Source organism: Lutjanus erythropterus, chromosome 5 (assembly GCF_056507025.1).
Source record: "Lutjanus erythropterus isolate fLutEry1 chromosome 5, fLutEry1.hap2, whole genome shotgun sequence".
NCBI classification, from domain to species: domain Eukaryota; kingdom Metazoa; phylum Chordata; class Actinopteri; order Lutjaniformes; family Lutjanidae; genus Lutjanus; species Lutjanus erythropterus.
The window spans coordinates 32,377,501-32,404,005 of NC_139321.1; the positions used below are offsets into that span (position 1 = coordinate 32,377,501).

Sequence of the window (26,505 nt, forward strand, 5' to 3'; positions counted from 1 at the left end):
AGGAAATTCCATGTATTTTTGATTTGGGAGTAAACAGCCCCTTTAAGATATTAAATTGAACCAACAACTTATCAGTCACATTTCCACCAAATTTGATTTCCTCTTACATTTTCTCAGTTGGAGGAGAGGAGAGTTTTAACGCTCCAACAATGCATGCTGGGAAGCTGGTGGAAGTTGACTGATCTCTGTACAGTACATTCATTCAACTCATCATTTTAAGTCAGAAGACTTCAAGTTAGAATAACTCATTCAGAAGAGGAGAAATCTATAATATATTCACTGTAATAAATCATAAAATGACCATGATGTGTCATCAGAGCTTCAGGAAACATGTTAAGTTGAAATACTTGCTTCTTTGACAACACTGGAGCTGCAGTGTCCCTCTTTGAACTTTTTATGCTGTCCAAAATAATTGTTTTTCTTTGCCCCTTTCACATTTTTTAGAGTTTAAGTTCATGCTGAAAGTTTTCTGAATGAGTTAGAGTCTGTTTATGAATTAATAATAAGAATTAATAATCTTTTAGAAGGAGTAGATGTTTGTAACAGTTAAATTGAACAACATGTTAATGGAGTCTGACAGGCAGTGACTGAACTCAAACTCCAGAGTGTATTTTCAGAGCAGTGGGCTTTTGTTTGTAGGATATCAGGCTCAAGTTTACATTGACAAACAACTGACAGTTACAAACATCTGATCAACTTACAATTTAGGACTAGCTGTTGGTTGTTACTGTCAATTTACAATGTTGTGCGGGAGGGGGCCAGGAAGAACAACTCATTTCAACCATAGAATGTATTTTAAGTATGATTTTAACCTATTTAATGTACCGATTATTGCTCCAACTCATCATCATTTGGACAGCAGTTCTCATTTTTGGATGCACAATTGTTACATATTGCTCCTTTAAGTTAATAAGAAAAGATTAGTTGATTCCATTAAATTCATGTATGAAGTTTTACAGTGTACACAACCACACCAGCAGGGTATTACAGGGTCTCACTGAAAGCGCTGCATAAATAGCAGACTTACGGGTATTGGAGTAATTTGAGTCGCGCGCACACAAATTCTCATTGACGCGCATTGCGAAAGGATAAACCTTGTACCTACTTCATAAACTCCGAGCTAAGTTAAAATTACAAGACAGAAAGAAAGGGGTAAATGTTACTTTTATAACTGATCCGATAATAATGATGACCTCTCCAGTGCAACACACACAGCATACTGTAGCTCAGCATGCATGCACACACACATACATACACACACACACACACACACCTCTACCTTGCGCAGTACATCAACGCTGTGTCCCGCTGTTAAGTGCTCTCCATCAAAAGCATTCCTCGGCTCTCCCCTCTCGCTCCAGTCTCCCTTCCCTGCCAACAACAACGTTGTGTTGGACTCTGCAGACCCATCTGACTCTAAGACCAGTGGAACGTTAAGGGCATTAAAAACCCAACTCTCCGTCCAAAACCAAAACATAAAGGGCAGTCCCAGCTGTCACACACTGCCAAAATATGCAACACAAAGAATTTACTAAATTAGCAGATATTTTTTCAGCACTTACACAAATGACAAAGAATTTGGATGCTGCAACTATTTCATGACTGCTTTCGTTCTTACAGTGAAGAGTAGATGTTTATAGCTGTCCCCCAAATGTAAAATATATCACAAATCCTACTTTATCAGCCAGTTATTTGATTGATTTTCTTTTTGCATTGAAGAAAATGTCTGTAAAAGGCATTAGTAAGTCTGATTCAAACAAGTATCACTGTGCTGAGACATCAGCTGGCAGCAATCTTTGAATTTCAAAGAAGTATGTAGAACAGGAGACCAAAGAAAACATACTAAACTCTACTGTGTTATATCTGCTAATGTCAGTGTGTGAAAATGCAAAGGTGTACTGGTAGTATTTGTTTTCTAAAGCAAGAAAAACAGTCTGTCTGAACTTGAGTGTAATGGCTAGTATCTGAATTGATGTCTATAGATTGACGTAGATGATACAGAGCTGGACAAATAAACAAAAGCTGATCCACTCTTACTTGGACATGACTAGATGAAAACAGACTGAGCTGAATTCGACTGTCATAGACTCACAATGGACTATAGTCAACTGTATTCATTAAATCTAGACTGGACAGGAAGGTAATAGACTAATCTTAACACACATACACAATACACATAAATGTAGATACTGTGTGTCCTACAGTGAGGATATCTCTCATGTCCTAAACAAGTCTTAATGTAACCAAGTTTCCAGTTTCATTGATTTAAAGATTTATTTAGCTGTTAAACTAACATCATTAGCTCAACAGTAATGTTAATATTAGTCTTGATTAGGGTATTTGATACCTTCAAGATAGCAATCGATATAACTCAACCAACCGAGTAGTATAGAAACTCTTCCAGTCAAATGATACTTCCATTCAATCCTTTTTATCCTGATCTGTAAAAACAATGATTTGTATGGTTTTGCTCATAGTCAACCAACAAAGTTTTTTTCGATTAGTATGTTATTGGCCCACTAACGCAGCCACAGCTAGAAGCCACCAAAACAAATGAAAAGGCATCAGATAAAGTATTCTAATGGTATTAGTGTCACTTTAAGAGTACTGGTACTGGTAAAGACATCATTATTTTTTAAATGATACCCAGCTGTTGCCTTTATTTCCCATTCTTTGTGCAGATGAAGTTGGAAGTTGTTGTGTCTCCATCTGTAATTTTTGACTGGCATGTTTTGCTTACTGAAATTAATTTTTTCTTGACCACTTTGCAGTTTTTCTAAGCAAACAAATTCTGTTGGGTATCATTTTGTTCCCAACTGGCACTCGGTAACAGTAACATTATTTCATAATGGTTTTCTCCTGCATCTTGATCGGACGCTGTTGGTTTGGTTCAAAACAAAGTGGATCAGTGTCGACTGGCTGAGAAGAAATAGCGTAAATGTTGATTCAGGAAATGAACAGAAATGAATTAATTGTGGCACACATTTTAAATAACGTACTGTTAAATAATGTTTGGCCTTAGTGTACGGTGTCAAGTATTGATACTTGAACTTATCAACTACCTATTAAGGCGTCTGCTCCATATGCTGAGGTTATCAGTCCTTTGCAGTGGCCCAGGTTTAATTCCATCCTGCAGCCCTTTGCTGTGTGTCACCCCCTCTCTCTCTCTACCCCCTTTCCTGTCATTCTTAAGCTGTCTGTCTACATAATAAAGGCAAAAAAAGCCCAAAATTATATATGCATATAAAAAGGCTCAAGTCCAAGTGAAGTCGTGAGGCACTCGTGTTAAAGTCCTTTAAAATCCGTTAAAGTCTTTTTTGACTCTTTCAAGTTGAGTCAAAAGTCATCAAATTTGTCATGTGATTTGAGTCCATACCAAATATTGACAAATTAAGATCAAAAGTTATATCCCACGGCTAACTTTAGCTTCATGGCCACATTATACTTCCTGTTTACATTGTACAGATGAACTAAAAAACTTTAGGGAGGATTTTAACACCTTTAGACAGAGTCAGGCTAGTTGTTTTCCCATTTAAAGTTTTTATACAAAGCTTTCTAACTGTTCTCTGGCTCTGGCTTTATATCGAACAGACAGATATGATATTTCACAAATCGTCCGGCTAACCCATTAATGGAATTTAAGCAGTATATTTACATTTGTTTTGGGAGTAACCAGAAAAGAACAGACTGTGTGAACTGATTTCTGCTTTGCTTTATTTGGCCTTCAGACTCCCTCCTTCAGCCACCATCCATGCAGAGGATGTGCAGCTCTGAGCTGGAAGCTTCTGCCTCTGTGGGAGTCATGTGTGTCTGACGTGGGCTGTGTTTTCCTGTCATTAGGCAGAATACCAGACAAAGTGCACGTATAACATACCTACACACTCCCTGCCTATAAGAGGAAGGAGAGGGAGTGTGTGTGTGTGTGTGTGTGTGTGTGTGTGTGTGTGTGTGTGTGTGTGTGTGTGTGTGTGTGTGTTTTGGAGGCAGACAAACAATCTTCAAGGTGCTTTAGATTGTCGTGGGGAGCCAGTTGCAGGCAAGGGAGCACCATAAACCCCAAATGGACTAAACAGACCAAAGCTAAAGGCCTGCAATTTTCTTTTCTGCCCCACATGCACATGCAGACATGCAAAGACAAAGAAGCAGCTTTTCTAAACAGCATATAAACAGGCAACAATACACAAGCACGAAGAGGCACAGACTGTATTTAGCATTATTTGACAAGGCAATAGACCATTTTTGGGCTGATGCCATGATTATAGGCCATAGGGTGGTGCAATTGGACGAATATATTGACAATTTAGTCCATCTCCGGTATTTATTTAGCTTATTTAATGGTCTCAGAGGTGCTGCTCTGGCTCAGGATGGCTGGAGAACATTGCATTATGCCAGGAGGATGAGTAAGAGTAAAACACCCAGTAGAACCAGATTCATTAATAAGACTGGGTATTACAGTCCTTAACACGGTGAATTATGGATTAGTTTTCACCAAACCAGAGTTGGTGATGGTTATAACTATGGAATAACTTGCAAGACAGTTTTGGTGAGTTATGTTTGGTTTGCGTCTCCCTAAAGCGTTAAAATAAAGTGTGTTTTGCAGAGTTAAAGAGTCAATTAAAGTTCATCTTAAGTCGGTAAAGGAGAGAGACTTGACTTCAGAAGTTGATCACTTATTTTCCGCATCACATATTTTCCTCTTTAATAAATAAAACAGATGTGAGAACATTTTCTTTCTTGACATTTTGCAAGTTTATCTTGTTGCACACATCTCCCAGCTTTTGTCTTATCATGTTTAACCATAATTGTCTTCAGGTTTTTTTGCCTGGCAGTTGCAGCTGGTATGTCCTAAAACTTGAATTTTCTTCAGCCACTGTTAAAAGACAAGCCAACAAAACCTGCTAGATAGTGCTACCTAACATGTTTAGGGATTTTTTCTGCCTGCATTTAAGCTCTGCCCCCGCAAAAGATTATAATGTTGACCAACTAGGGTTGTAATATTACATCCAGATTGATCAGCGATCCAGTATGATTAATGCAAAGTGAAAACATCTATCTATATCGCCATCTTTGAGATACACCTTTATGTTATGGTATAGGATATATGGTATGGTATGGTCGAATATCGCATTATTGTCCAAAGAATCAATATAATATCATATTGTGATGAAACTTGTGATTTACATCCTTAGAATAAACAATATTTGTTGCCTTTTTCTTCCACTCACAGCAGCACATATTTGTTAGAAATGACCTACACATGCAAACACACACACACACACACACACTGACCCTGCATCTCGTGAAAGAGAATTGATCGCTTGAGTTTCACCCCAAGAGACTGATTTAAAAAGACTTTACTTCGGTCATGGACCGAGCAGGAGGAGGAGGAGGAGGAGGAGGAGGACAGGGAAGGACAGGAGGCTGCTGGTGTGTGTTCCTTTCATAGGTGGAAGAGATGTCGGAGAGGTTAACTGTCGAAAGTTGAGAGGTTCAGGTAGAGGTCCTGCTCCCGTGATCCTCTGGGGAAGAAACTTGGGAAGTTGTGTGTGAAAAAGGCAGGAGACCAGTAAATCACCCCGGAGAGAAAGAAAGAAAGAAGAGATACTGCTCTGAACGAAGGGGATGGTGTGAATGTGCGTGATGAAAGAGAAAAGAGAGAGCAGGGAGCAAGATAGAGAGGGGAAAAGAGTGATGACAGGGAAAAACAGAGGACAGGAGGAGGTAGTGAGGGGAAGCGAGGGGTTAAGGGCAAAAAAGAGAGAGGTAGCAGGGGAGTCGTAAGAGTTCAGGGGAATGAGATTTCAATCTGCTGGAGAAAGAAAAGAAAGGAAGAAATAAATATGGAGAATGAAAAAATAGTTTAAAGGGACACAGTTTATATACACTTGTAGAAATACAGCTGTTACTAGAACCGTAAAAGGTTCTTTGGCTTGTCCTCCTTTTTGGTTCCTGGTTTAACATTTCATAAAGGTTCCACTTGGAACCCTTTCAGAGAATTCTACCTAGAACCCAACATAAAGGGATGTAAGTAGAACCGTCTGTGAGATGTTTCACCACGAACGCTTTATGAGTGGTTCTCCAGAGAACCCTTCTGTGGTGTAATAGTTTTACCCAGAACCTTCTCTGAGAGTTCTGTCCAGAACTTTTCCACCTTCTAAATGTGCAAACAAGAACCCATTCAGGGGGTTCTACCGTGCACCTATTTATATACCAAGGGTTTTTATCTAGAACCAACCAAGAACCAAATAGTTCCATCAAGAGCTCTGTCTGGGGATACTATCCAGAACCTTTCCACCCACTAAAAGTCTTAGTCTAAAAGTCTAATAGTCTTACAAACAACCCTTGTTGAACCCTTTCTTCAAAAAATGGTTCTGGGTAGAACCTCGGCCCTTCAGGAAGAACCCTTTTGGAACTCTTGCTTCTAAGAGTGTGGAGAAAGGAGGGGGAAAATAGCAAAAGTGGGACAACAGGAGGAAAGAAATAGGAGTTAAGTAAGAAAAGGAGAAAGGAGATTAAAGAGGGAGATATATGTAAAAAGGAAATAACAAAAAGAGTTAGAGGATGAGAAACGTGAAAGAAATGGAGGTCGAGAGTAAGAAAAGGAGGGAGAGCGAGCTGTTGGGCCCCTGATGAGAAAGCCATACAGCTGAACGGGCACATTCCCCCGTCCAGGAGCGAGGAGGAGGGACTGAGGGAGGAGAGGCTCCTGTGAATACCTCTGTGTGACTAATGTCTTTTTCACACATTTCACCTCCATCCATCATTGTGTCCACCTCCTGCTCCCCTGTTAAAACAGCAGCCCGTCGTGACAGCAAATACTGGAGGACTACTGTAACTGTTCTCCCTTTTTATAATCGGCTTCATGTATGCTGCTCCACCTCACCTTACTCATCTCCTGCATCTGAAGCTGCACATATGGAGGAAAAATACAGATTTAGTTTTGTTTTGTTGACAGCTGACAGTTGCTCTATGCTGGCCAATAAAATGAGGTCATTTTCTTTGAATTTTCTTAAGTTTGAGACCCTATGGGAAAGCTTTCACATTTTTCTGTGAAGCTCTGGTGGTTACTGTTGCTCATACTAACCCCCTACTTCTTCCTTTTTTCCAAGTAAGGATTATTCATGTGAAAGACGTGTCTTTTACTTGTACTTAAATATGTATTACAACTTATGTCTTAGTCATTATTCCATCAGTAATAATAACATTGTAGACACCGAGTTGCTGAGATCAGCTACACTTATGTGGAAAAGAAAACAAAGACAAAATTCAAATTAAATTATGTGCACTGAGGGATCATTTCTGACATTTTGATGTACTCGCTTTTATTTTTTACCTCCATCCATCCATTTTCTTGCTGTTATCAAAAATAGGGAGGACTTTGAAAAATTTCCTGCATTCTGGTGACTTGTAAAGAATGAAAATAACAAAATAAGTAGACATTTTTTGCAAACAGATGCCTGCAGATAACCTATAACCGACTTGAAAAAAAAACATGGGCCCTCTCTATTTCGCCTTACCTAGTCCAATTTCAAATTTGATTACAATTTTTCAAGGAGTATTTTAGTTAGGCTGTTGTTAGATAAAAATGCTTAATAATAAAAATGAAAGAAAAATGAAAGAAATGTGAAAATTTGTCATGACTTAGGAGAAATTTGTGAGAATTGTGACCCTGGGAGGAAACCAGGCAAGGGTGATGAAAATCAGGAGGGTTGGCAAGTATGATCCTGACTTCTCTTTCATTTCTTTCTGCGTGAACCACCAAAACCTGAGTAAAAACAACAAAATAGTAGAAGTCTACAAGGGCAAATTAAAGGTCTCCATATGCAATATCTGGCACCAGACTGTGTTAATTCTTTGTGATAAGAAAGTATCAGACAAAAGGGGCAATAAATTGTTTATATTTGAGGTGTGTTTACATATGTTTTAATCCTTATCAGACCATATGTATTCTTCTAGATAAGCTTCTGTTAACACCCTTTGTCCTTCCTTTAAATCATTCTTAAACTGCAGGACATGACCTGAAGGGGTTGCTCTCCATACAATTGCCTTTTGTTTTCTGTTAGGACACTTTGTTTGCTACATAGTGGCCCTATATGTGTTTTTACTTCTATATTTGGTGGCTATTGTCTTAACCCAGGAGGAGTAATGAGAAGCCAAACAGAGATGCACTGAACCTCGCTAACTCCTACACTCCATCTTTGTATCTTCCTGTTTGTCTTTCTTTGTACTGCTCTCCTACTTGGCCATATTTCATTCCCTTTCTCCTCTCAGACTTACTCCCTTAAATTCCGTCCTCCCTCGTTCCCTTCATTTCCTTCCTTCTTGTCTTCTCACCTTCCTTCCTTCTCCGTACCCGTATTTGTTCTCTCCTTCACTCTCTAATTTCCTCCCACCTTTCCCAGTCAGTCATCCTGCTCCTTCACCCCCTGTGTTTTTCTAGTGTGCAGTTTCACAGTAGACCGGCTACTGAGCGGTCAAGGTCACGCCTCATTTTATGTCTCGACACGACATCTCAGTTCGTATTAGCTCAGCTTTGTGTTTGCTCCCTGGGAATCAATTGTTCTCTGTGTTAAAATGTCAGTGATTTTGCTTAGCCATTATGAAGTTTTTAAGGTTAAAGGATCATTCCTGTGTGTTAAATGCCATATTTTGAGGCTTCTTTGCTCCTGAGAATAGTGGTGAAAATTTGAATAAGTATCATGAAAGATCATCTTAACCTGCTTGTACACCTGCTTCATTAAAATGCCTCCATCCATTGTTGTGTTGATGCAATGAGTATGCATGCAGTGATCATTATTAAATTTTGACGGTTTTGATTCCTCAGAGAATTTGAGGGAAAGTGAAGAAACTTTTATTCATCTGAAAATGTAAAGTGTTTTGCAGCATTTCACAAACTCAATAACTCTCCTTTTCCTCCTCTATTTCCTAAGGTCCACCCAGGGTGTCAGAGCGGGTGGTCCACCGGCAGAGCATCCGTCTGGGTCGCACCATGAAGCTGCCCTGCCCCGTGGAGGGCGACCCCCCACCACTCATCATGTGGACCAAAGATGGCCGCAACATCCACAGCGGCTGGACCCGGTTCAGAGTGTTACAGCACGCTCTGCGTATCAAAGAGGTGGAGACTGACGACGCAGGGACTTACATCTGTAAGGCTACCAACGGGTTTGGCAGCGTGAACATCAACTACACACTCATCGTTATAGGTAAGCAGTTAAAACAATGTTACTGCGACTTGAGACATCAATACAAACCTTTGGATTAAATAGATAAAACATTAAAGGGATAGTTCAGATTATTTTAAGCAGGTTATATGAGGCACCAGTTGCCACACCCCAAGTGTGGAGAAGCAGAAAGGAGAACCAGAATGGAAGCTGTAAGTAATGTACTGCTGGAAATTTTCATCCTGTTACTTTGTTACTCAAATATGAAAAATAATGACTTTGGTGTTTTAAAAGGATATTTTGGATTCAATGAAGTAACACAATAACACAAACAAACTACCAGATCTAGGCAGGAGTTGATCATCAACTCCTGTTTTCCACACACACGTGAAGTTTGGTTTGATGAGAGAGTGCAGTATTTGGCCTGTATAGCAGTGTTTTCCCATGAGAAAGGGCTGTCTGACGTCAAAGCGGTGAAAATATTCTAAATATAGTGTACACTTAAACTGATAATGATTTCTCAAAGTGATTTTTGAGTGGCTAAAATACTTGGTTGTTGCCGACCCAGTCCTCAACAGTTCGTTTCTTATAGCTTCTGTGCTGGTATTCCTCTCAAATAATAATAGTACTTCAAATAACACAAACTGTCACTTTAATTAATATCACCATCATTTGCAGACTACTTTAGAGCCATTAAAGGAGTTTTTGGCAGATTTGTTTTTCCAGAGTTATGTGCGGTATAAGATTTTTTTCAAACAAACTTGGAATAAATCTACAAATGTCATCAGTTACATATAAGACTTATTTTGGAGGAAGACTTGTGATTGAACAGGAAACCTACACAAGTGTTTTGTTAAAGCAGTGTGAAGCTGTGTAATTTTTATGATGACAGACTGATAAAAACCAGCCATGTATGGCTAAAAGACCAGGTTTTGCTCTTTTATTTTTCAAATCCTCTCTTGCTTTCTTCCCATTAATTTAAGTTTGCATTTAGTCTGCTGTACCCACATCTCCTCTTACTCATTACACGTGATTTTTCAGTCTTCGTTGTTTGTCTTAAATACTTCCATTGACTCCGCTGTGTGACTTTCTAGGACATAATTAGCCAGGTTAGGCTGGAGGAGCCATCATAGAGTAATTAAGCCTTCAGACAATGAAGCACTGCTGTTGTCTGCTGTCACAAGTGTTTCTGCTTGTGTGTGTTTGTGACCACAGTTGTTCAGCATGTGTGTTCCTGTGTGATTATGAATGAGAGTTTGTTAGAGAAGATGCTTTTGTTTTTCCCCTGGCTGTGTTTGTGTGTAGGACATTGCGTCAGTGTAGTATGGAATGTGTGTCTCTGTTTGATGTCTCATAAAAGACTCATTGTTGTGCCTTGTTCACTTTTTTTTTACAAAATCATTCTCCAACTTTGCATCCAGAGAGCTGAGACAGTTGTCAGTGTGTCTGGGTGTGTAAATCTCCTTGTGTTTGTCTCAGTTGTACAAACTACGAGTTGTCATGTGGTGACTGTAGTCTGTGACTCTGTGGACACAAATACAGGTGTGTTTCTTTCTATAGTGGGACTGAAATATCTGCTTCTCTCAACTCCCATTCATGTAAACAAAATACCTTGAGGGAAGACAGTGTGTCAGTGCACATATACACATTCAAGTCAGTGTGCTGCAGCGTCTCCATACCCGTCTGTGTGTGAGTGTGTGTGTATGTGTGTCAGGTTCCAGCGATCCAGAGAATCTGACTAAAGCATCTGTCTCTGCCCAGTGTCAGCACTTCAAAGGCGGGCTTGAGTAATGTGCTCCTATACAGATATTACCAGACGATATTTCCTGTATTGTAATGATTCTAGATGATACGTGTTAACAGAGTATTGATAAATAAAAGTCAATCCTGTGCCCAGTCGGATAAGATTTTTGTACCATTAAACAAGTATTGCTGGCAGAGAACTTGTACAATTTTCTGCAAAAGTCATTCTTAAAATAATACAATGTGATCCCTCTGAGCTTTTGGGGGGATTGTTGAGGCCTAAAATGCCTGATTTCATGGCAGCTTTTCTAAAAAAAAAAAAAGTGATGCATGCTACAATCATTTTAGGCATTTTTGCTAGAAAACTGCAGGAGCAAGTGAAGATTGAAAAAAAAGAAATGTGATGTAGCTTTTTGTATGATTCATTAAAAATCAAAGGCAACTTGGTTCAGGGAGAACAAAAGCGCACTCTGTTCTGAGAATTCTATGTAATCTTACAAAAACTGCTCAGTATTACAACAAACTCGATTAAGATTAATATATATACAAGTGCACAGAGCATTAATGGTAAAAGTAACAAAGGCAAACCCTGTGTCTTTTCAGTGCCGATGAAAAATAAAATACAAAAACATAATAGATAATAAAATATTGAGACAGTGTATTGAGATCCACATGTATGAGATTTGTGCAGGGGACTGCTGTGATTGGTGGAACTTGCAGGACACTATGATGATTGGTCAAATCTGCATTGCATTAATTGTTGTAATCGTACCTTCCTAGAGGGATTGACAATGTATAGACTCAAACAAACATAATCCCTCTAAATCATCATTTTCAATTTGCTTCAGGTGTGTTGTGTGTGTGTAGTGCCTGTATCTGCAGAGTCCCCGCCCTCTGCCTAAATTTTCTTATTTTCTCAATTTTTTCAAAACACCGGGTTCACAAACTTAAAAGAAAAAAAAAAACGTATTATAAATAGAACTTGTGTTTGCAGTTCCATCGCTTTCTTCGCCTCCTTCCTCTGCTCTGTCTGTGAGAGCTCCAGAGAGATTTACACACACACACAACACACACACACACACACACACACACACACACACACACACACACACAGGCAGAGCAGACTGAGGACTGCTTCAATTGTTGTCACACAAAATCCCCCATTGTGAGGAGGTGTAGGCATGTTCATTTGGGCTTTTTTTTTGGCACTGTGAAACAATCAACAAATGGTTTTATTTCTTTTATTCACTCCTCTGTTCTCAATTCATCAGATCACTCTCTTAATTCACTCTCAATGCCCCCCCCTTCTCTCACACATTGGTGTGTTTACAAGCAATGCTGCATATTCCACCTTTAACTTAGAACTTATGAAACTTTTAAGATTTTAAAATCATCGTTGTTTTTGATAGTTGATTTGTGACATGAAACCAATTAATAAACATTTATAATTTTACAAAAGGTCTATAAAAGTCTAGATTACTTTTTGTTCTTATACATGCAGCAATACTTCCAATATCAGTAGATATAGAAACAGCTGATTTTTACCACCATTTATCCCTGAAAATGACTATTTCTGTTTCTGCCAAGTTTGCATTCCAGGTCATTGTTGCAGGAATACATTTTTTTAACTGTATTGGCATGTAAATAACATTCTTTTATTTCCAGTAATGGTTATCGGTATGCGATCCAAAGCTGTATCGGTCTTGACCTGAACTTCAAAGGCGAGCTGGCACACAGAGGGCAGCAGCAGGGTGGTGGGGGTGAAGCAGCTGCTGCTGAGGTCATCCAGGCGGACAGCTGCTGCCTCTCTCTCTCTCCCTCCCTCACTCACTCGCTCACTCTCATTCACTGTCCCTTTTATTCACTTTCACATATGCACACACACACACACACACACACACACACACACACACACACACACACACACACACACACACACACACACTAAGAAACAATGAGGCGAACCCCCTAAGAGCAAAGGAGGAGTTTGTCATTTAAGTTTGTCTCGTTGGGCTCTGAGGTTCAGTACTTTGAATGTTAAACATGATTTCTTCTTTGACAAAAGACCACCTACAGTAACGTCATCCAAACCTACACACAGATTTAAATGGGCATTTAAAACTGTTAATTAAATGTAATTGTAGACCGTTTTTGTGTGCTTCCATCAATATATGTGCAGCTGACACAAAAAGAGCCATGTTTCCATCAATGTATTTTTATGCACATTTTGAAGCATCACATTAGCCATGCATAATTGAAACGGCAAAATCCGACAGGATGGTCTTTAGGTGTTTTTTGCTTTTGGAAACACTTTCTATGGAAAGGTTTTGATGTAGCAAACATTAAACTCACATGACTGATCATGCTGTTTCGACCATGTCAGTCTCCTCATCGCTCCCATGGTCCTATAATACATCCATGATCAGATCTGATAGAACCTTCCTGACATAAATACATGAAACAAACAGAAATCTCATATTTCCATCTTGTTTTCCGCAGTGTTTTTCAACATTTCAGGTTCAGCTGGCACTTTTTCAATTATGTCATCTTGTTGCGCCCTGTTCTTCCCAATGGTGTAATGGTTTTCCGACTGGAGAACTGGTGCCACCTACTGCTTATTTCAATGAACCAACTCGTAATAATCACAGAATAGTAATGGATGGAAACAGGCATTGGTTGGGATTTTTTTTCCCATATTTACTCTAAATGTAGTTAAAATTTGCGATACATTTGGGTGTTAACATGGCTAATCTCATCTTAAAGTCAGTCTAGTAGCTGCTCTGGAGCGTTCAGTAGCATCCCATGTCTCTTGTCAGGTCTGACCAGTGTCAGAAATCATATTTTAGATGTTAAATGTTTGACTTAAGAGAACTGTGCATGTGAACATCTCATAAGACGGCAGATATTAAATAATTTAATAATGCAGACATTTCACACTTTATTGTGAATCCGGATTTGTTCCCTGCCAGCCCCCCATTTTGGGACCAAACGTGGCACCAGATCACCAGTCACCAACACAGACGAGAAAGCTTTACTATTTGGTTTGATTGATGTTGATTCAAATGGTGCTCACCCCAGAAATAAACCTCTACAGAGTTCACTTGCCAGCGGTCCAAGACCAAGCAGACCAGAGAGCGGTTGTTTAGCGAGTCAGGTGTTCACACACACACACACACACACACACACACACACACATACGCACACACACACAAAGCCTAATCACACCAAGCGGGCAAATGATCCAGGACTTAGTTCGACCAGAATAGACGAGGCTGGTGTGAGCCTGCCCTACATTTGCATTTTCTTCTTGTTGTTATACTCAACATTTTGGCCAACATGAATGAGAAATCCTTAAAGTGAGAAAGATTGTGTGATACAGTTGGAAGCACCAGAACAGTGACTAAATACACCTTGATGTGAGATTGTGGTATTAGCTTCTGTTTCCGATATCAAGAATGAACTTTGAGTCAAAATACGAATACTAAAGGAAAATAAATTGATAAACAACCATAAAATGTTCACTAAAAAAATTTGGCAAAACATGGACTGACACAAATTCTGGTTAAAACTGTCCTCAGAAAACTCACAAATTGAATTCATTAAAACATTTTTAATCATTTTGAAGAACAGAACAGAACTTTTACACATCACTGCATCATATCCCACGCAAACTGTGATAAAGAGAACTGTCGCCAAAATTCCCATGCTGTACAAAGAGGCTGCTTCATTACATTTGCAAATTACACAAATGGTACCCAGAGATACTTTGCGCTCCACCAGGTTAACCTTCAAAGATGACCCCTCCCTGTAATTCAAGCCAGGAGTCATGCCTCAGCATCTCCTCAGAGAGGCAGTGAGCGTGGAAAGTGGTGTTTTCATAGCTGGAACGATCCGCATAGGCAATGATGTTGGAAGCATGGGTGAGAATAGATGTCTCTGTGTTTGTCAACTTCTAAACACATGATAATTAGGACTTTTTTTTTTTTTTTTTTTTACATTGCAGCTCTGTTCAGAGTTTTTCTCTCCAGTTTGCTTCGCCTCCTTGTTTCCTCCAGTCTGTCCTCCTCTCCTGCTTTCATCTCCTCTCCTCTCCTGTGTGGTCCTGCTGTAATTATTCTATGACCGCTCCGTTTCACAGTAATGAGCCCACACCTGTGTCTTATTGTGTTTCCCTCTCAATTTCTAACCCAACGTATCTTTAACACCTTTTTCCTATTAGCACTCAATCTCAGCGCTCATTCCTCCTTCCTCAGTCAGCTGGCTCATTTTTCTCCAACCGCGTTTTAATTTGTATCAATATTTTCACAGTTTCCCTCTTTTTTTTTCCCCTTTCCCGGATGTTAATAGCATTTGATTGCCGTAAAACATCCACTGTGGCTGGAAGTGATGGAGAGGCGTTCTGTGAAGGCAGGCTTTTGTTGGCAGGGGAAATTAGAAGATTCCTTGGTGTGTTTGTTCTTTTATTGCGTGTAGGTTGGCAAATGTTTGCGTGAGTAAACAGTCTGTGTGTGTGTGTGAGCGTATGTGCTTGTTTATCTGAGGCGTTGTGTGTGTGCGTACGTCGGTGTGCGCAGATTTATGGGACCACCAGTAAAGTGAAACTGAGAAAGATATTTTTTTTTCTGCTTAACAAACCTCAGTGTCCTTCAAAAGCTGGATGCCAGGAGAGTTCCCATTTCTTCCTCCCACTCTTCTTTTTCTTCGCTGTCTGTCTTTGTATGAAATTCTGAAATTGTTTCCCTCCTGCCAGAAGAGTGAATGATTGAAAATTTATAGTTCAAACCAGATGTGATGACAATGGGAGCGTGTCTGGAGCAGAGTTAGGAAGCCGTGCGTAAGAGGGAAGAAAGGAAGCGGTTTGGCGTTGTGTATCTTCAGTGTGTTTTCATTGAATGTGAAAATGCAGTTTTGAGTTTTTTACGTTCATCAACACACTTGTCAGCCCGAGAGTGTGTGTGTTTGCGTGTCTGTGTGTCCATTCACAAGTAACTGGTGTGATGATTTGTGGTGATTTAACAGCTCAGCCGTAGCAGCTGACATCTGGTCATAATTGGAGAACGAAGGAGAGAGACGGAGGCAGAGAAAGATATCAAATGTAGACGTGTTTAAACGTGTTTTAATAAATGAGCTTCTATGTGATTTATGTTCATCAAGCTGCAGATAATGAATGTTGAAATAAGACAAACTGAAGTGCAAGATGAAGTGAGACAAACTCAAAACAGACCAGAGTGTTGTTTAAGAAAAGTGATTCTGGTTTTATGTCAGGATTAGTCCACTAGCTCTGCTAAACCCAACTCAAATCTAGTACCACTTAATACACACTGACATCTTGACGTCACACAGCTCAGTCCTGTATAGATGAGAACAACCCCTCTAGATACTACACTGTCATTGCAGGGCTCAACTATAATGATTGCCTGGTCGCCTGGAACAAGTAAAATGCCTGTTGTGCTAGTAAATCTAGCATTCACTTGCCTGGATTAAACTATTAAACTATTTTGATAACTAATTAATTGTTTAAGTATTTTTTTTAATGCAAAAATTGCAGAAAATGCTGTTTTCAATTTCTTAAATATGGAGATTTTCTGCATCATATCAAATGCAGTATCTTTGGTTTTAGACTGAGCCTAGGATCAACATTTGTCACTATTTTCTGATATTTTATTGATGCTGCAGCCTTAAATTAAACGTGACAATCAACTTAAGTTTTTGTTGATATTTAATAAGTGCTAATAAATAAAACCATTTGTAGAGGGGCAAGTAAAAATTGGCTTTGGGCAAGTAGATTTATGACCCTTAAGAAATTAACGTTGAACCCTGCATGTCCCTGCCCCCCCTCATGCCCCGGGTGAAAGCAGACCCTCTAATTTGACTGGTGGTAAATGCAAATTCAGAGGTCTATGCCAGTTTAATACTATAAAATAAAAATTTGGTGTTGCTTTTCAGCTAGTGTAGGGGCCAATAATGGACTGATGCTGATACCAGTCTTTTAACTGTCCCATGCTTTTTTGGAAAGCAGAGAAAATCATAAACTGCGTTTTTTTGGGTTTTTTTTTTTAATTATTGTTTGATGTGTAAAATGTGTCGCAGCAGCCTTCAGCCATGGTATCACTAGCTTTTCCCAATTTGGCACCATTTTGTTTCATCTAAAGGGTGTGTGGTCGTTGTTCAGACAGGGACGTGACGTATGGCTGCTCTAATGCATGTTATGACAATTCAGTGTGATGTTGCATGCTGACTAATTAATTAATTCAGTCTACTTTTATTTTCAAACAGCATCAAGTTCTTTGAAATAGTTCCTGCATTCAGGTTTATTCTGTCTCTATTTGTCTGTATTGCATGTGTGAGGCTGCAGCTGTCTTCCGGCTAAAAACGAACACATCAGATCAGGTTGCAGACCAACATCATCTCTCCATCCCTCAGTTCCTCCGTCCTGATACCTTCTGTTTTTTGTGTTCTCAAATTACGTCGTTTTTAATTGAGATATCTGGTGCCTCGTCTGGAGAGGATGTAGAGGTGGCCAAGGTTTGCAGTCTAATTGGTATGAGTCATACTCACACACACACACAAATGTATGAGTGCGTGTGATTGCACAGTGCCTAAAAACAGTCTCAAATAACGCAGTCTCTTTCACACACACACACACACACACACACACACACACACACACACACACACACACACACACACACACACACACACACATCCTCACCCACCTACTTACAAACACACCAGGGCAGCTGTGTCTGTCTATGCTGTATTTTTCTGATTGTGTGTGTGTGTGTGTGTGTGTGCGTGCATGCGTGTGTGTGCATGTGTGTGTGCTGTGGATTTAGTGTTTTTTACCGCCAGATTCTTCTGCTCAGGTTACACACGCAGCACTTTCTCACTAATGGCAGAAAAATGCATGGAGTGAATGTTGAGCTGCAGCTTGCTGGTTTGTAGGAACCGCTCACTTGGTGTTCAGTTGAGGGTTTGAGGCCTCACAGGGAATTTTTTGGGGGGTCTCGATCCTGATCTACAGAACATGAAAAAGATGTTATTTCAAAACGGAGCCCAGAAATCATCATGTGGTTTAGACCCCCTCCTCTTGAACTATATTGTGGCCTAGAATTCATTCTGTTTCTCCCTTAGCTTCTTTCTTGTTGCCTGGATAAAAATACTAAAAGTTAATGCAGAAAATGTTTTATAGGTTTAATCCTGTTTCCATCAATGTATGTTCATGCAGACTTTTTGAAGAAAAAGGATGATTCAAAAAACTTTCCCACAAAAAAGTTCTTGCATTTACTTTGCCTTTTTCAGAAATGATTTAATGTGCGTAATCAGAGATGGTGAAAAAGGCCCACCCAAAAAAATCAATATCAGTTTAAGTGTACACTATATTTAGACTATCTTCACTGCTTTACTCTGCTGTCAGACAGCCTTTTCAGTGGGAAACTGCTGTTAAATAAGTCAAATATCACTCGCTACAAAGCCACCAGACTCCATTGACAAAATAATTTTTCATCACAGAACGCAGGAGTTCCTGGTCTACTGCTGCCTCGATCGGTTTGTTTGTTTGTGTTGTTGTGTGACTGCAGTGTTTAGTTAGTAGTATAACCCCAACAAACTAACTGACTGAAGCATCAGTAGACCAACAAGTTCTGTTTCGTGAGGTAAAATTACTGTTTAAATTACTGTCCAGTGGCTTTGGAGAATCATATTCAGCTTATATAAAGGTAATTTCCAGTTGTAAAAGACTGTCTGACTGCAGGTTAAAGGGGGGAAATATATTAACACTTACTTACTTGCACAGATAATGATGTCTTTTTCGATGCACCTTGAAAACACTTTTTCTGAATAAGTTTGGATATAGTGAACTGATCAGCTGTTTCCACACTGACCATCTCCTCATCGCTCCCTTTGCTCTGTAATACATCCATCAGTGCTCTGCTCAGATCTGATAGAACCTTGAACAGTGAGTCCAATGTTTATCTCTTATTTCTTTCATTTTTATGTGGTTAAAAATGTAGTTATGGTGTTTGTTTGTTTATTTATTTCTCATGTGAGACAAATGTTATAAATGTACAGTAAAAAATGAAATCAAGAGTTCTTACAGCATGGCTGCCCTGCCCTACCATCAGTACAGACAAACCAGAAATGAGGGAATGAGGGTGACAGCAACAAAGGTCTCCTGGAACATTGCGATCACCTGATATACATCTAGGACCAGTACCATACAGGGATGCATCAAAACTGTAACTTTTGGAGGCATAAATGCTGCACCACTCATCAGAGGTGATGATTATTTTGTTAACTCTTGCAGAAAATTCGAAAAGAGTTGAGAGAGTGACAGAAATGCTTCCATTTTATCTCTGTCACAGTCATTGTGTGCAGCTGTGCCTCAGATTTGCTCAGATCATGTTGGTCCTCCTGTTGAAACAACATGCTGCCCTTACAGTGAGGTAGACAAAGCTGCTCCTCCGGAAATCAGGGTGGCATTCTGCAGAACAGAGATGTAAACATGCTGGTGTGTGTGTGTGTTCGTGCCCATGGGTGGATTGTGGGGTTTACAGACAGGAGGAGAAAGAATGGAGTCAAGTTTCAAAAGCTTGTTTTTCGCCTTGTTGTGGAGTCCAGTTGAGACAAACACACTCAGATGCACAAAGATACACTGTATGTGTGATCTCTGTGTACATGCACACAAACAAGACAAGACGGGAACACATAACGTTATTTTTCCATGCACACACACACACACACACAGACACACACACATTAGAGACAGATGTGAACAAAATACAGATGCATTCACACACTCCTCAGGGGCCCTGGCCTCCATTTCACGGCTGTCTGTCCCACATCCTCCCGTTCTGCCTCGTTTCACTTCCAGCAAGGAGACGGAAAGAAGATGGGTAGGACTGAGACACAGAGAAAGAAAAGAATAAAGCTTCTGTTTTTTCCTGGCTTCAGTCTGAAGAAGTCTGGAGAACAACAAAAGTATAACAAGGGAGGTTTTGGAAATCCCTGTCTTAACAGGTTGAGGTGTCACGCTCAAATCCAAAACACTGTAGGGCTCAGAAGAGGAGTATCTGCTGTATCTATAGAGAGCAGTATTTCCACATCACTTGTTTGATAGGTCTGGTTGAAGTGCAGTGCAGGCAGATTTTAGCTACCTAAAAAAGGCCCACCTAAAGCAATCAATATTATTTTAATTAAATGCCATATTTAGAGTATTTTCACCACGTTACCTCACTGTCAGACTACATCTTCTGACAGGAAACCGCCATTAGCCCAATATTTCTGCCTCCAAAGCCATCAGGCTCCATTGGCAAAATCAGTAATTTCACCTCACAAAACTCAGGAGTTGTTGGTCTACCACTGCCTGGATCCATTTGTTTGTTTTTGTTATTGTGTGACTACTCTGTTTTAAAAGGTTAGTTCAGATTTATCAAAGTAAAACTGGGTGACATTATATGATCATTTTAGGCTTTTCCACAATATGTGATATGGATCTTGTCATACAAATTTTCTCGAAAATAACAAAGCAGGGTTGGGCAATAACAAAATCAACATCATGATCATCATTTCTGACCAAATACCTTGATCAGTATTTCTCAATATTACACCAGTACTGTAGGGTTGACAATTGGTATTTTCACAAAATAGTAACACAATGAGATCTGAGAGCTGCAGCAGTTACTCAATTAAACAATTACTCAACTAACATTTTGATAGTCAGTTTATCTTTTTTCGCCATTTTATTTAAAAAAAAAAAAAGTCTAAATTCTCTGATTTCAGTTCCTCAAATGTGAATATTTTGTGGTTTCTTTACTCCTCTCTGACAATATATTCAATATATTTGGGTTGTGGACTAATCAAGACATTCAAGGGTGTCATCCTGGGCTTTAGGAAACAGAGATCAACATTCTTCATCAGTTTGTGCCATCTAACATTGTATTGACCAAACAACTAATCGATTAATCGAGAAAATGATGGACAAGATAAATGAGTAATGAAAATAATTGTTAGTTGCAGCCCTAGTGATGTGGACATAATGACTAACGTAGTATATGACTAATGACCAACTAACTCGTCCAGACAAGTGGAAAAAAAAAACATTAACACGATTTGTAATGTTTCACTGTCTCCACTGTCTCTCTCACTGTCTGTGTTTTGTACACCTTGTCTCATTCTTATCTCTCTTTGTCCTCTCTCTTATCTACCTCAACTCTCTCTCTTCTTCTTCTGTCTCTCACAACCCTCCCGTGGACATATTCCTCCTGCTCCATCAGCCAATAGAAGACGTCTTTTCTCTCAAGCGTCTTTCAGCTCCTCATTCTTCCCCCTTCTGTTTGCCTTCATGCTCCATTTACACTTGTGTATGTGCATTTGTGTGTGTGTGTGTGTGTGTGTGTGTGTGTGTGTGTGTGTGTGTGTGTGTGAGTAAGTGAGTATGGCTTGAATCTAGTGATTGTATGCCAAGTCAAGCTCTCATAGACCCCTAATGGGTCTTAAATACCCTCTGCTAGCTTTAACTTCAGCTCTCTGTACAAGATGCCATCTGTCAGTCAGCGGACCTTTTTCTCAAGGCTCTGAGCAGTGAGTCATTCTGAAGGGGAAATCCACCCTAAAACACAAGTAATGCAAATGTTTTCTCTGCATTTGGAGTTTAAACTCTATTTTCTCTAACTGAAGCTTCATTTCAGCTCACTGGGTTACATTCCTTATTTCAAATCTTTCAGCTCCTCTCACTCGAGTCTTGAGTGGAAGCATCTGCAAGTTACATGCGCTTACACGCTCTCGCTTTTCATATTATCCTCGACACATCTCCTTTGTCCTGCTACATGCTGGCTCTGTCTCCTCCTTCACTTCCATTCTGTTTTAAGGTGGAATTTGCCTTTAATTTTATCTGCCAGCTGTTCTCAAAGTGTAAAGCGAATATGTTTTCTCTCTGGGTTTCCACAGCAAGTCTCTCATTGCTAATACAAGGTGTAACTTTACGTGTCTGTGTGTGTTTTGGCATTGCTGGCATCCTCCGAGTACAAAATATAAGTAACAAATGTAGCAGATTTTAACACGCTTCATCTGGTGCAGTATTACTCACATCGTGATACACGCTCTGTCCCCAGATATCAGTCAAACCATGTGAAACTCAATATGTGAGGATGTGGGCTGCTTTCTCAGTTCCTCAGTTTGTTTAATGTAATTAAGACCAAACCCCTCAGTGTGAGTCCAACAGTAACAAAAGATGGGCGACGAGGGAGGGGAAGAGAGGGGGAGGCAGAGGCAGAGGGGGTGAGGAGAAAAGAGAGAGAATTAGTGGTGATAATGAGGGAAAATGTACAGAAAACAGGGTGGAGACCTTACCCTGCAGCAAGAAATATAGTAATCATTTATTACCATAATATTTCAATTATGAAGAGTAAAGTAAAATGTTGCACATATAAATATAAAAATAATAAGGACAAATGCTTATGAGTCAGATTCTGGCTTCTTCCTGATGTGGTTGTACATCAGAAGCAAATCTTAGTTTTTGCAATGTGACTTCAGACTTCTTTTATTTATGCAACTTTAACTTTACTTCTAATGTGAACAGCCAAACAAAAAAAATTCAGGTGTGAGTGATAAATTAGAATTTAGTACTGTGAACATCACTATAAATTATTCTTTTTGTATCCACTCGGAAATTCAGGTATCATGTTTTGCACTAGAACCGGTACTTTCTAAGAGACTGAACCTTAGTTACCATTAGCCAAAATTACTCCTTAAAATTTGCCAAGAAACCTTATAAAAATATGAATATCGCACAGTTTCGTAACATAGAGTGAGCTCATGAATTCGAGTAGATGGAGAGTAAAAAATTGTCCAGACATGTTATGATGTCACAGTGGCACTGCTTGTGATTTCTCACTCCACAAATGAGTTATTTATTTATTTATAACTAATGTCATTTTCTTACATAAGCCTTGTTTCTACATGTGGACTGCTGGCTCGTATGAAAACAGAAACTTCAAGAATGCTTTTTTTTTTTCCATATATATGTATTTAGGGTTTTTTTATGCTCATATTATAGTACAGCTGATGATTGACAGGAAAGGGGGTAGAGAGAGAGAGAGAGGATGACACACAGCAAAGGTCCAAAGGCCCACACTCCACCAGCCGAGCTACAGGGATGCTGCACACCAATGTTGATTTTGACCAAAGAAAATAGGTTGGAGGTGAAGCAAGTCCATGAAACTTCGCTAAAAAAGAGCCTGGATGAGTGTTTTTTCCATCAAGCAGCACATCACTTAGCCTGTTCTCTGATACACGGAGCAGGTTAAGATGTCTTGGTAAAAGCTGTATCAAGTTTGGTGTTGGTGCTTAATTAATGACAAATGCTGTTAATTTATTGCCAGATTTCTCACTAATGCATTTTCATCAAACTAGTTCAGCATTGGAGCAAAGATGCAGTGAGTAAGTAATTGTAAGACAGTGTTCAGACATGTGAAAAACACACTGCTCTGAGAGTCCCCCACCTCACCACCCCCAACCCCCTCCACTTAACAACCACCCACCACCCACCCAAAACCCCACTCCACCTACAACTGAAAGGAAACGAGGTGCTTCAGCATCCTTCACTGCATAACTCCCAGTCTCTCACATGCAGCAGTAATTCTCACAACAGATGGGTTAACCTCTCCAAAACCTCATCAGTGCAAACACACACACACACACACACACACACACACACACACACAGAGAGAGAGAGAGAGACACATACACACACACACTACAGAAATGATTGGGAGGAGGGAGAGATGAAGAGGAGAGAATAGAGGAGAAGATGCAAGAAGAGAAGGAGAGAAGAAGAGGGATTAAGAAAGAGGAGAGAGGGGCAGGGGAGCACGACAGATGGAAGGAGGAGGAACACGAGCAAAACTTAATCAATACCCAAAGTTTGTAGAGAACTGTAGCCAAGGCAATACCAAGAAGGATATTTTATGTACTAAAAAATACTGAGAAGAGCACAGTAGTAGAGGTGCAACAATTAGTTGATTAATCAATTAGTCAATTAATGAAAAATGTATTCCCAACTATTTGACAATCACTTAATCTTTTCAGAAGCAAAATTGTCAAACATTTGTTGGTTTCTGCTTCTTGAATGTGAGGATTGTTGCTTTTCCTTGCCATTTATGACAGTAACAACACCAAAAAACCAAACAAAACAAAGAAATGATCGTGCTGTTACTTATATGACATACATGGTCATTTAAAAAAGTAAAACAGGATGAAGACCATACATTAAAGCATCAGTACAACTGTGACAACGTGCTATTTTTTTTTTATCTAATATTAGGAAAGCACATCACTATATGCATTAAATATAAAGTTAGAAATTTACTTTTTATACAGTCGAACCAGTGAAGATAGATAACAAAACTGCTCACAAGCAGTCAGGTTTTAAACTCAACACAGAATGAACCTGCGCCATAAATGTTTGCATCAATACAGTATCACAAAACATTACATTGCAATACAAAATAAAGTGTATCAGTATTTTCTACACCCCTGCAGAAGAGCAGAAAAAGAACAGGAAAGATTGAGAAAATATCAGAGGGAAGAGGAGGAGGGGAGGAGGAGGAGTGTCAGTGGGTGAGCGCGGGTGTTCGTGTCTGATCAGAGCAGTTAGCAGGGGAGCTGTGTACTTCTGAATAGACAGCTTAGTGGCCATTATGCGGTCTGGAGGATTTGTCCTGTTCACTATTGTTACCCTCAGGAGGTAGCAGCACACACACTCACGCACAGAAAAACACACTCACACACCCTCTCTTCCTATTACTTTCTTTGATTTCCTTCGATTTCTCGGAGTAGTTTCACTTTATTACTTTATGTCTCTGCCACATAGATGTACCCATGATTTTATAGCCAAAAACACACACACACGCTCTTCCCCCAGCCCCCCCTGCACCCTGTAACTCCATAATAGGCCTGTCTATTGACAGACCTGCTTGTCCGCTGAAGGAGTCTTTTCTCATTAGGGCCGGGATTTTGTCACTGGCCCCGCAGGCTCCATTGTCCCACTCAGAGCGCGTTATTAGGCCTTCCCGCTGTAACAACCCCCCCTGCTGAATAGACCTGAGAGGAGTGGAGAGCCCACGAAGGGCAGAACAGGGTCTGGCAATTAGCGAAGACATGTTTGAAGAGAGGAGGGAGAGGGAAGAATGGAAGAATCAAGGAGAAAGAGCGAGCAGACCTGCGCTACAAAAAGGCTTCTTTTGAAGTTTTAGAAACTTTTGTCTGCTTTTTTGCTGCTTCGTTCTTACGCCATCATCAAAGACTGGTTCTTCAACACGCAACCTCCCTCCTCCTCCTCTTCCCTCTTTCTTTTCTCTCTCATTCGTTACTCCTCTCCCCGAGAATGCATTTGTGTCAGCGCTGAAAAGCCCCATATCTTCTGCAGCAGCTTTGATGTCTTAATGACGACGTGAAGAGATTCCCCCTTCAGTCTCCCTTTTGTCACTCTGCAGATTCCAGCAGTTACATCTGGCTTTTCCAACCTCACCGCTCTGACAACAAGAACAGAAAAACGCTTGAAAAAGGCAGAAAAAAAAGGCATGGAAAAACTTGTTATCAAAAGGTTTATCACAGTTTCAGCTATGTATCCCAAAGCCAGAGTTTTGTCTGGTGTTGGTAAAGCCTTGTTGTAAATTCACTGTTTTCTTGTCCTGTGGTCCTGAAGGCGGGTAGACTAAGCTGTTTTTTGCCACCAGGCCATATCTCAGCTCCAGGAAGTTTGATAAAATGCTTTATCGCTTGTACTTTTTAAACATTTAACATAGCTGAGGTGAAAAAGGGCAGACAAAAAAACACTGATTACAGAAAATGACTGCTGACTGAAATATATTATGAAATTATGTGTAATTTGAAACAGATAATGCGACTGTAAAACCAGAGCTCTAACAGGCTGGTTTTGTTCTGAGCCGTCAGGTGTGTGTGTCTGCATGTACTTACTTGCATGTCGCTGCGTTCCTCTGCGTTATATTTCACATAAATGCATGCACAATATGTTTTTGCCATGTTGTCTGGATAAGGTGTGTGTGTGTGTGTGTGTGTGTGCAGTTTTCCCCATGGCTCTTAGACAAACACAGCGATGGTTGTGCGGCGCCTCTGCTATCAGCCTGAAGTTTGATCAGTGTGACAGCATGCTGAAAACTGATACACACACACACGCTGTGGCCATGACCATAATCTTCTCTACATTCCTTTGTTCTGACTGTATTTTGCATTTTTGTTTAAGTGTATATACTACATTTTTAGATTTTTTAATCTGTTTTTATGTCTGTTGTTTTAATTATTGATCTTATTCTGCACGTATCCCCTTTTGGCTCAGTCTGCACCTTTTTATAATCCTTTTTACTCCAGAGGTTTTGAGCTATTATGAGACAGTCCACGCTTTCATTCAAGGCTAAAATCCGTAGAGAATTCCTCTGTGTGCAAGCCTCGCTTTGATGGGGTGTTTCGGAGCGCTTCATGCCAACATTTGTTGGATTTAAGCCGTTGAGAAGAGCTGAGTGTGTCCTTTTTGGTTCTCTGCTGAAACTCTTCTTGGCCCGCAAACCGAAGTTCTCACAACAAG

General features: G+C 39.9%; 1 protein-coding gene across 1 annotated transcript in view; it reads left to right on the top strand.

The window, feature by feature from the left end:
* The window catches only part of fgfrl1a (fibroblast growth factor receptor like 1a), a 94,184-nt gene that overhangs the window by 29,845 nt on the left and 37,834 nt on the right, over nucleotides 1–26,505 (top strand). Inside the window, exon 3 of the mRNA XM_084719663.1 lies at nucleotides 8,931–9,203. Coding sequence (XP_084575789.1) covers nucleotides 8,931–9,203 — 273 coding nt within the window. The remainder of the gene's footprint in view (nucleotides 1–8,930; nucleotides 9,204–26,505) is intronic.